Source organism: Dermochelys coriacea, chromosome 7, assembly GCF_009764565.3.
Source record: "Dermochelys coriacea isolate rDerCor1 chromosome 7, rDerCor1.pri.v4, whole genome shotgun sequence".
Taxonomy (NCBI): domain Eukaryota; kingdom Metazoa; phylum Chordata; order Testudines; family Dermochelyidae; genus Dermochelys; species Dermochelys coriacea.
The window spans coordinates 43,413,445-43,429,053 of NC_050074.1; the positions used below are offsets into that span (position 1 = coordinate 43,413,445).

The 15,609-nt window shown below is 44.7% G+C and overlaps 1 protein-coding gene across 5 annotated transcripts in view; it reads left to right on the top strand.

Annotated features, from left to right (window-relative positions):
* Positions 1-15,609, top strand: part of NEK4 (NIMA related kinase 4) — a 39,407-nt gene that overhangs the window by 12,200 nt on the left and 11,598 nt on the right. For 4 of the 5 annotated variants that reach the window (XR_006282553.1, XM_038409588.2, XM_043518237.1 and 1 more), the window contains 2 exons: positions 1,193-1,299; positions 12,920-13,008. Coding sequence is in view for 4 of the 5 variants with exons in the window: in XM_038409588.2 (XP_038265516.1) it covers positions 1,193-1,299; positions 12,920-13,008 (196 nt within the window). In the remaining variant the exon portion in view is untranslated. The remainder of the gene's footprint in view (positions 1-1,192; positions 1,300-12,919; positions 13,009-15,609) is intronic. The other variant, XM_043518238.1, reaches the window with a different exon arrangement.

Sequence of the window (15,609 nt, forward strand, 5' to 3'; positions counted from 1 at the left end):
AAATGAGTTTGGTCTTGTTCATGTCACCATCACAAAGTTACCATACTACTGGTATTAGGAGCAGTCCGCTTGAGATTCCCAAGACTGGAATGGAAGGTGGTGATGAATGTCATCATTTAAGTGCATTGGCAAAGCTTTGTGGAGAGACCCAGGTCAGGAATGGAATAGCAAGGGATAGTGAAAGCCAGAATTAAGGGTCCTTAATGTAGAGCAGTGTGGGGAATTAGCAGAGCATTCACCTACACCTGCCAGGCTTCTGTTTCTCCCTTGTACATACTCAAAATAAATGTTGTAAAAATGTGACTGGGCAACAAAATGGCAGATGAAATTTCATGTTGATAAATGCAAAGTAATGCCCACTGGAAAACATAATCCTTACTATACATATACAATGATGGGGTCTAAATTAGCTCTTACCACTCAAGAAAGAGATCTTGGCGTCATCGTGGGGATTTCTGAAATCATCCACTCAACATGCAGGGGCAGTCAAAAATGCGAACAGAATGTTTCCTGAAGAAAGGGATAGATAATAAGACAGAAAATATATTGCCTCTATATAAATCCATGGTACGCCCACACCTTGAATACTGTGTGTAGATGTGGTCGCCCCATCTCCAAGAGCTATTAGAACTAGAAAAGGTACAGAAAAGGGCAAGAAAAATGATTAGGGATATAGAATGGCTTTCATATGAGGAGAGATTAATAAGACTGGGACTTTTCAGCTTGGAAAAGGGGCGCCTAAGGGGAGATATGATAGAGGTCTGTAAAATCATGAGTGTTATAGACAAGTGTTGTTTACTCCTTCTCATATTACAAGAACAAGGGGCCACCAAATGAAATTAATAGGTAGTAGGTTTAAAACAAAGTATTTTTTCATGAAACGCACTGTCAACCTCTGGAACTCCTTGCCAGAGGGTGTTGTGAAGGCCAATACTATAACAGGGTTCAAAAGGAAGCTAGATAGGTCCATCAATGACTATTAGCCAGGATGGGCAGGAATGGTGTCCCTAGCCTCTGTTTGCCAGAAGCTGGGATTTGGTTATAGGGCATGGATCACTTGATGATAACCTGTCTGTTCATTCCCTTTGGGGCACCTGCCATTGGCCACTGTCAAAGGACAGGATACTGGGCTTGATGGACCTTTGGTCTGACCCAGTATGGCTGTTCTTATGTTCTTATGTCATCCTTCTAGTGCCTGCGGCAAGACGAGCATCACATAGTGCGGTAGTTGAAGCAAAATCACTTGTGGAAAATCTTATTAAAGTTACTCAGTCCTCGTCAGATCCCAGTATTTCTCAGGTAAACTGGGGTCATCTGCTTTTGAAATATTTAAATGCAGATTAAATTTGAGTTGAAAAGTAAACAAAAAAACCCTTGTATTACAAAATATAACATGCTGTAGAGGAACCTCCTGGCCAATAAGAATGCATGGCTATTCTGAAGCTGTTGCTGCAAAAGACATTGGGTACAATAAACACCAATAACTCAACTTTTAACTCACTTTTATATTTGGTAAGATCAGTTTCTAATTCAGGTCAGTTCATTCAGCAGAAGTAAAGAATTGAATGAGTCAGTTAGCCTCTCTGAAGTATAGTTATGGTTTACTGGGTGGATAGCTCACCCTGCCACTTCCTGAGCTATGCTTTGACTGTGGATAAATAATTTCACTTGTTGTGAGTTTCAAAATACCCTGAGGTTTGTTCATTCATGTAGTCTGATTGGCTTATCTGCTAAATTTGCTTAAAACAAATGTTATGGAACTGATGCTATGAAAAGAAAAAAAAATACACAAGTGAAGAGAACTAATAAATATATGAGAACTGCCATTTGAGTGGGCACACTGAAAATCAAATCCCCCAACAATTAGTTTCAGGCCAGTTGGTTACTTGGAATACTTAATACTGTTTGTCTACTGGGGTTTGAAGATTACTTTACTTTTCAATTTGTAGTCCTATTGGCTAATGCATAAAGTTATGTGCTGACAAAAGTAGTAATTGTTAAATCAAATTCTCAAAACTTTACAATGGAAATGATTGATTTTCATTAACATCTTCATTGTATAATTCATATATATCTTTAGTAAGATCATAAATGTATTTTAGTACGCAAAGTAGAAGTTTCTTTAAAGGCACACTTCTAAATATGGACTTGAAAGAGGTCCATCTTAGCCCTGGCCTACACTACGAGTTTAGGTCAAATTTAGCAGCGTTAGATCGATTTAACCCTGCACCCATTCGACAAAAATGGATTCATTGTGTGGCTTAATGTGCTCTTAAAATTGATTTCTGTACTCTTCCCCGACGAGGGGATTAGTGCTGAAATCGACATCGCAGGGTCGAATTTGGGGTAGTGTGGACGCAATTAGACATTGCTCCATTGTGACCGCTCTGGACAGCACTCTCAACTCGGATGCACTGGCCAGAGAGACAGGAAAAGCCCTGCAAACTTTTGAATTTCGTTGCCTGTTTGGCCACTGTGGCAAACTGATCAGCACAGGTGGCCGTGCAGATCTCATCAGCAGAGGTGACCATGCAGTCCTAGAATTGCAAAAGAGCTCCAGCATGGACTGAACTGGAGGTACTGGATCTGATTGGTGTATGAGGAGATGTATCCGTGCTATCAGAATTCCATTCGAAAAGACGAAATTCCAAAATATTAGAAAAAATCTCCAAGGGCATGAAGGACAGAGGCTATAACAGGGACGTGCAGCAGTACCACATGAAACTTAAGGAGCTCAGGCAAGCCTACCAAAAAACCACAGAGGCAAACGCCTGCTCAGGATCAGAACCGCAGACACACTGCTTCTATGATGAGCTGCATGCAATTCTAGGGGGTGCCCCTACAACTACCCCACACTTATACGTGGACTCCTGCAAAGGAGTCTCGCACAACAGGGATGAGGATTTGGGGGACGAGGAAGATAGCACACACCAGGCAAGTGGAGAAACCATTCTCCCCGACAGCCAGGAACTGTTTATCACCGTGGAGCCAATACCCTCCCAACCCAGGCTCCTGGACCTTGAAGGCGGAGAAGTCACCTCTGGTGAGTGTACCTTTGTAAATATAATACATGGTTTAAAAGCAAGCGTGTTTAATGATTTTTTGCCCTGAAGACTTGGGATGCATTCACGGCCAGTACAGCTACTGGAAAAGTCTGTTAACATGTCTGGGGATGGAGCGGAAATCCTCCAGGGACATCAATGAAGTTCTCCTGGAGGTACTCCCAAAGCCTTTGCAGAAGGTTTCTGGGGAGGGCAGCTTTATTGCATCCTCCATGGTAGGACACTTTACCATGCTAGCCCAGTAGCACATAGTCTGGAATCCATTGCATAAGAGAGCATGGCAGCATGTGGTCCTGGTGTTTCCTGGCATTCAAGCAACATCTGTTCTTTATTTCTCTGTTATCCTCAGGGAAGTGATATCATTCATGGTCACCTGGTTGAAATAGGGGAATTTTATTAAGGGGACATTCAGAGGTGGCCGTTCCTGCTGGGCTGTTTGCCTGTGGCTGAAAAGAAATCATGCCTGCTGTTAGCCATGCGGTGGGGGGGAGGTGAAGCGATCATCCCAGAGAATTAGGGATGTATGGGGAGAGGTTAGTTGGGTTTGTGCTGCACGTTGACCCAAAAACATCAGCCCCTCCTTTTAAATGGCCAGTGTGTCTTTTTTTCAATTTTACTTTCCTTTTTTTCCTCCCACAGCTGCAAATGTTTCAACACTGCTGCTAGCATCTCAGTCCCAGAGGCTAGCACAGATAAGAAGGCGAAAAAAACGCACTCATGATGAAATGTTCTCTGACCTCATGCAGTCCTCCTGCACTGAAAAAGCCCAACAGAATGCATGGAGGCAGACAGTGTCAGAGTCCAGGAAAGCACAAAATGAACGTGAGGACTGGAGGAACGCGCTAGAGGATAGATGGCTGGAACAACAGGAGAGGTGGCGGCAGCGTGATGAGAGGAGGCATGATGCAATGCTGAGGCTACTGGAGGATCAAACTGATATGCTCCAGCATATGGTTGAGGTGCAGGAAAGGCACAAACCGCCACTGCAGCCCCTGTGTAATCAACCGCCCTCCTCCTCAAGTTCCATAGCCTCCTCACCCAGATGCCCAAGAACATGGGGTTGGGGGGGGGGTGCTCCGGGCACCCAACCACTCCACCCCAGAGGACTACCCAAGCAACAGAAGGCTGGCATTCAATAAATTTTGAAGTGCAGTGTGGCCTTGTCCTTCCCTCCTTCCCTATCCCTCCCAGGCTACCTTGGCAGTTATCCCCCTATTTGTGTTACAAATTAATAAAGAATGCGTGAATTTGAAACAACAATGACTTTGTCTCTGCAAGTGGTGATCGGGGGTGGGGGGGCGGTTGGCTTACAGGGAAGCAGAGTGAACCAAGGGGGCGGGTTTTCATCAAGCAGAAACAAACAGAACTGTCACACCGTAGCCTGGTCAGCCATGAAACTGGCTTTCAAAGCTTCTCTGATGTGCAGCGTGCCCTGCTGTGCTTTTCTAACGGCCCTGGTGCCTGGCTGTGTGTAATCATTGACCAGGCGATTTTCCTCAACTTTTCACCCCGCCATAAACATCTCCCCTTTACTCTCAGATATTGTGGAGCACACAGCAAGCAGTAATAACAATGAAAATACTGGTTTTGCTGAGGTCTAACCGAGTCAGTAAACTGCGCCAGCGTGCTTCTAAACGTCCAAATGCACATTGTACCACCATCCTTCACTTGCTCAGCCTATAGTTGAACAGCTCCTGACTACTGTCCAGGTTGCCTGTGTATGGTTCATGAGCCATGGCATTAAGGAGTAGGCTGGGTCCCCAAGGATAACTATAGGCATTTCAACATCCCCAACGGTTATTTTCTGGTCTGGGAAATAAGTCCCTTGCTGCAGCTCTTCATACAGACAAGAGTTCCTGAAGATGCGAGCGTCATGTACCTTTCTCAGCCATCCCATATTGATGTCCATGAAATGTCCCTTGTGATCCACCAGTGCTTGCAGCACCATTGAAAAGTACCCCTTTCAGTTTATGTACTGGCTGCCTTGGTGCTCCAGTCCCAAGATAGGGATATGCATTCCGTCTATCGCCCCACCACAGTTAGGGAATCCCATTGCAGCAAAGTCATCCACTATAACCTGCACATTTCTCAGTCATTACCCTTGATAGCAGCAGCTCAGTAATTGCGTTGGCTGCTTGGATCACAGCAGCCCCCACAATAGATTTGCCCACTCCAAATTGATTCCCAACTGACCGGTAGCTGTCTGGCGTTGCAAGCTTCCAGAGGGTTATCGCCACTTGCTTGTGAACTGTGAGGGCTGCTCTCATCTTGGTATTCTGGCGCTTCAGGGCAGGGAAAGGAAGTCACTAAGTTCCATGAAAGTGCCCTTATGCATGCAAAACTTTCACAGCCACTGGGAATCATAGAATCATATAGAATATCAGAGTTGGAAGGGACCTCAGGAGGTCATCTAGTCCAATCCCCTGCTCAAAGCAGGACCAATCCCCAACTAAATCATCCCAGCCAGGGCTTTGTCAAGCCTGATCTTAAAAACTTCTAAGGAAGGAGATTCCACCATCTCCCTAGGTAATGCATTCCAGTGTTTCACTACCCTCCTAGTGAAAAAGTTTTTCCTAATATCCAACCTAAACCTCCCCCACTGAAACTTGAGACCATTACTCCTTGTTCTGTCATCTGCTACCACTGAGAACAGTCTAGATCCATCCTCTTTGGAACCCCCTTTCAGGTAGTTGAAAGCAGCTATCAAATCCCCCCTCATTCTTCTCTTCTGCAGACTAAACAATCCCAGTTCCCTCAGCCTCTCCTCATAAATCATGTGTTCCAGCCCCCTAATCATTTTTGTTGCCCTCCGCTGGACGTTTTCCAATTTTTCCACATCCTTCTTGTAGTGTGGGGCCTAAAACTGGACACAGTACTCCAGATGAGGCCTCACCAATGTCGATAGAGGGGAATGATCACGTCCCTCTATCTGCTGGCAACGCCCCTACTTATACATCCCAAAATGCCATTGGCCGCCTTGGCAACAACGGCACACTGTTGATTCATATCCAGCTTCTCGTCCACTGTAACTCCTAGATCCTTTTCTGCAGAACTGCTGCCTAGCCATTCGGTCCCTAGTCTGTAGCGGTGCATGGGATTCTTCCGTCCTAAGTACAGGACTCTGCACTTGTCCTTGTTGAACCTCATCAGATTTCTTTTGGCCCAATCCTCTAATTTGTCTAGGTCCCTCTGTATCCTATCCCTACCCTCCAGCATATCTACCTTTCCTCCTAGTGTAGTGTCATCTGCAAACTTGCTGAGGGTGCAATCCACACCATCCTCCAGATCATTAATGAAGATATCGAACAAAACTGGCCCCAGAACTGACCCTTGGGGCACTTCACTTGATACTGGCTGCCAACTAGATATGGAGCCATTGATCACTACCTGTTGAGCCCGACAATCTAGCCAGCTTTCTATCCACCTTATAGTCCATTCATCCAATCCATACTACTTTAACTTGCTGGCAAGAATACTGTGGGAGACCGTGTCAAAAGCTTTGCTAAACTCAAAACAACATGTCCACTGCTTTCCCCTCATCCACAGAGCTAGTTATCTTGTCATAGAAGGCAATTAGATTAGTCAGGCATGACTTGCCCTTTGAGAATTCATGCTGACTGTTCCTGATCACTTTCCTCTCCTCTAAGTGCTTCAGAATTGATTCCTTGAGGACCTGCTCCATGATTTTTCCAGGGACTGAGGTGAGGCTCATCCCAACCCGCAACACTATGCGGTCCCACCAGTCTCTGCTTGTTTCCTGGGCCCAGAGTCGGCATTCCATGGCATGATCCTGCCCCATTGTAACCAGGATGGCCAAACTGCCAGGGCCCATGCTTTGAGAGAAGTCTGTGTCCCTGTCCTCTCAGTCTTGTCCCTGCGCTGACGTCACCTCCTCACCTGCTTTTGCAGGTTCTGGTTCTGCATATACTGCATGATAATGCACAAGGTGTTTACAATGCTCATAACTGCCGCGGTGATCTGAGCGGGCTCCATGCTTGCCATGGTATGGCGTCTGCAGGAGAGCAGAGTTGCAGGGGAAGTGGTGGTTAGATGACCAGTTTTGCAGACCTACTGCACCGTTTGCTGCCAGGACACAACAGCTGGGTGGGCTGCACGCTCATCGGCTGCTCTTGTCTTGCCATACCACGAGCAGAGTTGCAGCAGAAGTAGTGGATGACAACTGTCATATAGAGGACCTGCGAGACCACCAGGAGAGCAGAGTGGCAGCGGAAACAGTGGGATGATGATGGTCATATAGAGGACCTGTGAGGTGGACTCATAGTACCAGGAGAGCAGAGTGGCAGCGGAAGCGGTCGTTCGATGACAACGGTTTGCAGACCTACTGCACCATCTGCTGAAAGCAGTATGGTGCCCGCATGGAAAAAAGTCATGAAACGATTGTCTGCTGTTGCTTTCCCGGAGGGCAGGGCGACTGACAAACATGTACCCAAAACCACCCGCAACAATGTTTTTGCCCCATCAGGCATTGGGAGCTCAACCCAGAATTCCAGTGGGCGGCGGAGACTGCGGGAACTGTGGGATAGCTACCCACAGTGCAACGCTCCGAAAGTCGACGCTAGCCTCGGTACTGTGGACACACTCCGCCGACTTAATGCGCTTAGTGGGGACACACACAATCGACTAAAAAAATTGCTTTCTAAAAAAATCAACTTAACTTAATTTCGTAGTGTAGACATACCCTACTTAAGTGCCAGACTTTTCATAGTGTGGCTTCTGTTTGTTCACGTAACTCTCCTCACCCCAACCATTTGCAGGGACAGTCTTTTTGCATGCTATTGTGTGTGCAAATAACATCTACATGCAAAAACCCCATCTGTGCACACAAATCAAGGACATTTTAGTACATATAAATTATATTTATTATATGCTAGTGATGTGCAGTTTTTTGCATGCTGTCCTCAGGATTGAACACACAAAATTTGAGAGGGCCAAATGGAGAGTGGTTTGAAGCACCATGGAAAATTTTTGGGGACATTGGAGAGTAAATAGAAGAATAGATTTTAAAGTAGTTATAAATTTACAATTTATTTTTTTACAAAGACTGATACGTTGTAGTCTAAGAACAATGTTTCTTTAAAATACTGTAGTCATTAGTAACTGAGACTTGACCAACATAATGAGCGTAATGTAGAAAAATCTCATTCCATGGGCAAGGTAAGGGAGTGTGACAGATTTATGTTATCAATCTGCCTGGGGCTTCAGGTGATCAGGCTGAGGCCGCAGGATTTTTAGGGAGGTGATGAAGGAGCATACCAAGTGACTTAAGTTTAAAGCTTTATTAACCAAATAAAAGCAGTGAGTGCTGAGTGCACCCCATGTCACTCAGGGAGGAAGAAAGCATTCGTGCCCAACCCCTAACCCGCTTTTATACTTACACATGCACAACCCAAGGTTGGCCAAGCCTGGATGTAATGTAAGAAGAAGAGGGGGAAGGGTAGACGAGAGTTCTGTCCTGTGCACAGGTCGTTAAGGGTCTGCTCTAAATCTCCGACTTGCTTCAGCTCTCAGTAGGGTTTTAAGACCTGGGTTCTTCTGGGGGCGTTTTGTCCAGGGACTCCCATCCCCCGTGCTCTTTGTATCAGTCCGAACCGGCCTTCTGCAGCTTCCTTAGCTTCCCCAAAACACACTGATTTCAGGGTCGCGAGACTGTTGTGTTCCCATTCATTGGTCTTCACAATCTTATTAGTTTTGCAGCCCCTTCAGTTCTGTCTGGCTCACTTCTCTTTTCTCATGGCTGGCTGGGGTTGGGATACAGGCTTCTGGCTGTTTGGCAGCAGAGAGCTTGTTTGTGTGTGCTGGCCTTGGGTGGCAGTTTTGTTCCTTGTCTTCGGGCCTGGCTGGATCATCAAATTATCCCGTTTCTTTCTCCCTCTTTGGCCTTTTGTAACCTGCAAAAGAATTTTTTTCCACACTCACACACTTTCAACCCTTCCCAAGATACTTTCCAATGCACATAAAGGCGGTTAGCAATATACAATGCTGGTGCTGACCCAGAGTACCGGGTGGGGCAATTTTTATTGTGACGGGAGGTGTCATTTGATTAGTAAAAATCTACAACCTCAATTTCAGTGGTGTCACCCTTTGCACTATGGCAGAGGTACTCTCTACTCCCTCCCCTAGCTTCCTGGTCCAGGTTCTCTCATGGGTGGAAATGTTGATAGTACAGTGTCATTGGAAGTGGGTTGAGTTGGATATCATTCAAAAGCCTTTTCTCCCACACACACAGTGGTAACAAGCATGACAAACCTAGAACAATTAAGTAGATAGATATTTGAGAAAATATTTAAAAATCAATTTTTTTAAAATTATACTTTAACACAGGAATGCGTTGCTTAATTAAAAAAGACATTGACCTTTGTTGATCTTAGGGAAGTTAGCCTTGACATGTAGGACTGAAAACATCTATTCATTGAAGTCGTCGTCATCAGTGTCCTCTCTGTCTAGGGCACCAATGACCCACTGTCACACTGAATATCTTCTGTGCCACATTGGCACATCTCTGTACAAGGCAGGCTGCTGGCCAAACATTTGCAGGTTGGTGAGCATCTGGTTTTTGCACACAAGCATTTGATTAGCTGAATGATTCAGGATTGTATGGTATTTCACAGAACTGCTGTGATCAGTCCATCTTCCAAGATTCATCCATGCCCAATAGGGGAATGTAGGTTTGGGTGTGCTTGAACATCTTGGAACCACTCCATTGCTTGATAATTTGCCCTCTTGGTAGAAGGCATAAATGCACACCATGTCAATGGCATTTTTCTCTTGTCTGTTTCTTGGAAAACAGCCACCAATGTAGCTCTGAAAGTGTCATAATGTTTGATCTTCAAATGGTAAACTTGGCATATGAATGTCTCCAGTGCATTTATGACCTCATTAGTGACTGTATCAGCCGTTCCAAGCACCTTCAGAGTGAGGAGAGAGTCTTAGGAGGCTGAACCAAATCTGGTAGTGTCATATCATGAAAGGACACAGAAATCTTGCCATGCCGTGGCTTTTAATGGTCCAAGTGATAGGAACACATCTCTTTGTGATATAAAACAATTCTGTTCCCCAGCAGAATCTTGAGGAAGTTTTGGGTAGTGTCTTTCGGAGAGCACTGGGACATCTGTTGTAATGCCAAAATGTAGATTTCAGTAGCACCTCTCCCCGTGGCATTGATCGTATGCAAGCTAATTTTAGTATTAGCTTCCTTATGGTAACAAAGAAGAAACTCCACTGAACAGTGTGAGACAGCAGCTTCATTATACTATATGATGATAAAATTCTTTCAGCAGTTCTTCGCATGAGTGTTCTTCCTGCAGGGTACATGGTTAACTCATATTTCCATGTGAGTATGAGACAGTAGCTTCTTCATTATGACATTGGCAATGTTCATGGAGTCAATTATTTTTGTATTGCAGGGGTTCTCAAACTTCTTGCACCGTGACCCCCTTCTGACAGCAAAAATTATGACAGCACCCCAGCAGGGGTGGATCGAAGCCTGAGCCTGTCCAAGCCCCGCCACCCCGGGGGGCAGGTGGGCAAAGCCAAAGCCCCACCTTCCCCGGCTGGGGTGGCCAAAGCCCAAGGGCTTCAGCCCCAGGCAGGAGGCCTGTAACCTGAGCCCTGCTGCACAGGGCTGAAGCCCTTGAGCTTGGGCTTTGGCCCCAGGCCCCAGCAAGTCTAAGCCAGCTCTGGTGACCCCATTAAAATGGAGTCACAACCCACTTTGAGGTCCCTACCCATAGTTTGAGAACCACTGTGATATCGGATGGGTGCAGTGCCATGGAGCCACTTCTTTCTGGTAATGTTTTTAATTGATTTCTCTGTGTATATGTCTAACACAAAGTGGACTTCATCATAGGTCTAATATTTACTCTTTGGCCTCATAATGAAGTGTTCAGCCAAATCTCGGCAAGTGTTAAGTTTCTGGTTTTTCAAGAATTTGTACCTCAGCCATACCATCTATAATTGTTGTACTGAAAGGGGTCTGCTGGCATAAGGTACTGGACGTCATATTGTCCTGTTTTAGGAAGACTATGCAAGATGTGCATTAGTTTTCTTTTCACCTGACACACGTGCATTGTTCCGTCACATTCAAACATCGATTGTACTTTGAGTACTTTCCCAAACACTCATGTAAATCAACAATATGTCGAGATCTGGACATAACCAGGAGATGAGCAAACAATGACCCTGTGGTTAGCTCTGGAATAGTCTCTGCCATCTTCACTCTGCCTCTCTTCTTTGCATTTGAGCACAGCTTTAGTCTATTCTTCTTGATTGGAGCCCATAGATTAATGGAGCCGTAGATAATTCTTTGGCTATTTTTGAAGGCTTCAGAAAAGTCATGACCCAAAGTATCCATTGGACTGACATCTTTAGCTATCTCATCACTGAAGACTGATTTTTGTCATGATATTAATGAGCTCTGGTCTGTTGTATGTGAATGGGTTGCCATAAGCTCATCATGTAGCTTTAAAATTGTCCCTTCTTGGCAATAGCACCTAATGAGTTTAGATGGAGCTTGGTTGTTTCTGGGGAAGTCCATCCCAGCCATGCTTAAATGTTCTGGAGTTGTCAGGAAAATCCAGGAAAGAGCATTTGGATGCTGTCTTATGACCACCATCTACCTTTCTTCCCCTCCTCCCCACCATGACTTTCTTTGCTCTGTTTTCGTGTCCTAGGCCTTCATCTGAACTAAGTGCACAGAAGGGAACTGGCAACACCACCAAGCGTTTAACTGCATCCTCCGTGGTGGTACTCTCCAAAGATTCAGTTGCTAGTTGGTACTCTTTTTGTTTCCCCGTTGATGCCTAAAAATGATCAAGACCAAAGTAAAAACAAGGATTTTGTAATAATTACTTTGGGATTGTAATTAATGATACTTAACTGTATGCATACCATTCATGGGTGCATTCCAGTAATTTCTAGCTGAACGCTGACATCTTAAACAATGCCTCATTACAACTATTCTGGCATAATAAACAAAGCTGATGATCAATACGAGTGAGCCGCTTTTTTTTGCCAATGATAGCAAATCAACTTGAAGTGCTCCTTCCATTTATAGTAATCTAACATTTTAAAAAATTAATAGGGGGTATCATGTTCTGAGCATTAATTGGTAACACAGTATCCAGTCAAGGGCCACAGTTTAACTTTGTGAGGGCTGCATGTTTGATATGCCTGTCTTTAAAGTATACTTTAAAAAATGTTGATTTTAAATATTTTCTCTAATATGTATCTGCATAATTGTTCTAGGTTTGTCAAGTTTGGTACCATTGTATTCGTGGGAGAAAGGGATTTAATAATACCCAACTTGACCAATTTCCAACAACAGTGTACTATCAAAATTTACCCCAACTGGAGGACCTGTGGCTGGGAGACAGTGCAGTGGGAGGGGGTGAATTCCCCCCACCATGTCACAGGTGTTGACACCACTGAAATTATGATTCTGTAGATTTTTAAAAAATCAAATGACACCTGCTTTATCTTTCTATCATGAACCTGCCAGTAGAATTACACATGGTCCCAGACTTAAACATAGCACAAATTGTACGACTCTGTAACACACTTGGCAAAGCATTCAGTGTAGGTTGAAACAGAACAGGTGAGGTTTAATGCTAGTTAAATGAGTATATGATGGTGTATGTGCTTTAACTAGCTTGTTTTGACTCTTGGACTTAATACTTAAAAGCCTCTTGTATTTACTTATAAAGTTAAGTTGTAAAAAATGTGCTTGTTGAAGCTTATTTTGTCACATACTTCAAAGAATCAATGCTTATAGTACAAACTACTGATTCAGTAAAATTCCTAATTCTACAAAAAAAATTTTTTTTTGTTATCTATAACAGGAAAAAAAAAAAATCCATTGTCTGTCTGATGATGAGCTAAGCTCTTCCACAAGCTCCACAGATAAGTCAGATGGAGATTCCAAGGAAGGGTAAGTGTTTTCTTACTTGCATACAGACATTCAGTAGTCCCTGACACTGCAAATAAGTACCTTATTGTGCTTTAACTTGGTGTGGAAAACTGTGTGTAGAGATGTGTTTCTAAGGATGATGCATAGTGGGGTTATGAAGAGCTACACAGTAAATGAATCAGATACCTTTTGTTTGTTGCTCTTTTGTGACATACGCTTTATCTACTTTGTGTAACTTTTTTGTGTTCGGCTGCTGTGCCTCCAAGTGCTGTCATGAATGCTTTCCAGGAAATTGATTTTCCAGCATCAAGGAGAGGAACTAATGTGTCAGGTATCATTGAGAACTATTACTTGGAAAGTTGTTAACATAGTTTTCCTGACGTGGGCTCAGTTGAAGTATTTATCTAGGATCTTGTCTACATTTGGCATCTTTCTTAAAATCTTCCTCCATTGTAGAATCATAGAATCATAGAATATCAGGGTTGGAAGGGACCCCAGAAGGTCATCTAGTCCAACCCCCTGCTCAAAGCAGGACCAAGTCCCAGTTAAATCATCCTAGCCAGGGCTTTGTCAAGCCTGACCTTAAAAACCTCTAAGGAAGGAGATTCTACCACCTCCCTAGGTAACGCATTCCAGTGTTTCACCACCCTCTTAGTGAAAAAGTTTTTCCTAATATCCAATCTAAACCTCCCCCATTGCAACTTGAGACCATTACTCCTCGTTCTGTCATCTGCTACCATTGAGAACAGTCTAGAGCCATCCTCTTTGAAACCCCCTTTCAGGTAGTTGAAAGCAGCTATCAAATCCCCCCTCATTCTTCTCTTCTGCAGACTAAACAATCCCAGCTCCCTCAGCCTCTCCTCATAAGTCATGTGCTCTAGACCCCTAATCATTTTTGTTGCCCTTCGCTGTACTCTTTCCAATTTATCCACATCCTTCTTGTAGTGTGGGGCCCAAAACTGGACACAGTACTCCAGATGAGGCCTCACCAGTGTCGAATAGAGGGGAACGATCACGTCCCTCGATCTGCTCGCTATGCCCCTACTTATACATCCCAAAATGCCATTGGCCTTCTTGGCAACAAGGGCACACTGCTGACTCATATCCAGCTTCTCGTCCACTGTCACCCCTAGGTCCTTTTCCGCAGAACTGCTGCCGAGCCATTCGGTCCCTAGTCTGTAGCGGTGCATTGGATTCTTCCATCCTAAGTGCAGGACCCTGCACTTATCCTTATTGAACCTCATTAGATTTCTTTTGGCCCAATCTTCCAATTTGTCTAGGTCCTTCTGTATCCTATCCCTCCCCTCCAGCGTATCTACCACTCCTCCCAGTTTAGTATCATCCACAAATTTGCTGAGAGTGCAATCCACACCATCCTCCAGATCATTTATGAAGATATTGAACAAAACGGGCCCCAGGACCGACCCCTGGGGCACTCCACTTGACACCGGCTGCCAACTAGACATGGAGCCATTGATCACTACCCGTTGAGCCCGACAATCTAGCCAGCTTTCTACCCACCTTATAGTGCATTCATCCGGCCCATACTTCCTTAACTTGCTGACAAGAATGCTGTGGGAGACCGTGTCAAAAGCTTTGCTAAAGTCAAGAAACAATACATCCACTGCTTTCCCTTCATCCACATAACCAGTAATCTCATCATAAAAGGCGATTAGATTAGTCAGGCATGACCTTCCCTTGGTGAATCCATGCTGACTGTTCCTGATCACTTTCCTCTCCTCTAAGTGCTTCAGGATTGATTCTTTGAGGACCTGCTCCATGATTTTTCCAGGGACTGAGGTGAGGCTGACTGGCCTGTAGTTCCCAGGATCCTCCTTCTTCCCTTTTTTAAAGATGGGCACTACATTAGCCTTTTTCCAGTCATCCGGGACTTCCCCCGTTCGCCACGAGTTTTCAAAGATAATGGCCAAGGGCTCTGCAATCACAGCCGCCAATTCCTTCAGCACTCTCGGATGCAATTCGTCCGGCCCCATGGACTTGTGCACGTCCAGCTTTTCTAAATAGTCCCTAACCACCTCTATCTCTACAGAGGGCTGGCCATCTCTTCCCCATTTTGTGATGCCCAGCACAGCAGTCTGGGAGCTGACCTTGTTAGTGAAAACAGAGGCAAAAAAAGCATTGAGTACATTAGCTTTTTCCACATCCTCTGTCACTAGCTTGCCTCCCTCATTCAGTAAGGGGCCCACACTTTCCTTGGCTTTCTTCTTGTTGCCAACATACCTGAAGAAACCCTTCTTGTTACTCTTGACATCTCTTGCTAGCTGCAGCTCCAGGTGCGATTTGGCCCTCCTGATATCTTTCCTACATGCCCGAGCAATATTTTTATACTCTTCCCTGGTCATATGTCCAACCTTCCACTTCTTGTAAGCTTCTTTTTTATGTTTAAGATCCACTAGGATTTCACCATTAAGCCAAGCTGGTCGCCTGCCATATTTACTATTCTTTCGACTCATCGGGATGGTTTGTCCCTGTAACCTCAACAGGGATTCCTTGAAATACAGCCAGCTCTCCTGGACTCCCTTCCCTTTCATGTTAGTCCCCCAGGGGATCCTGGCCATCTGTTCCCTGAGGGAGTCAAAGTCTGCTTTCCTGAAGTCCAGG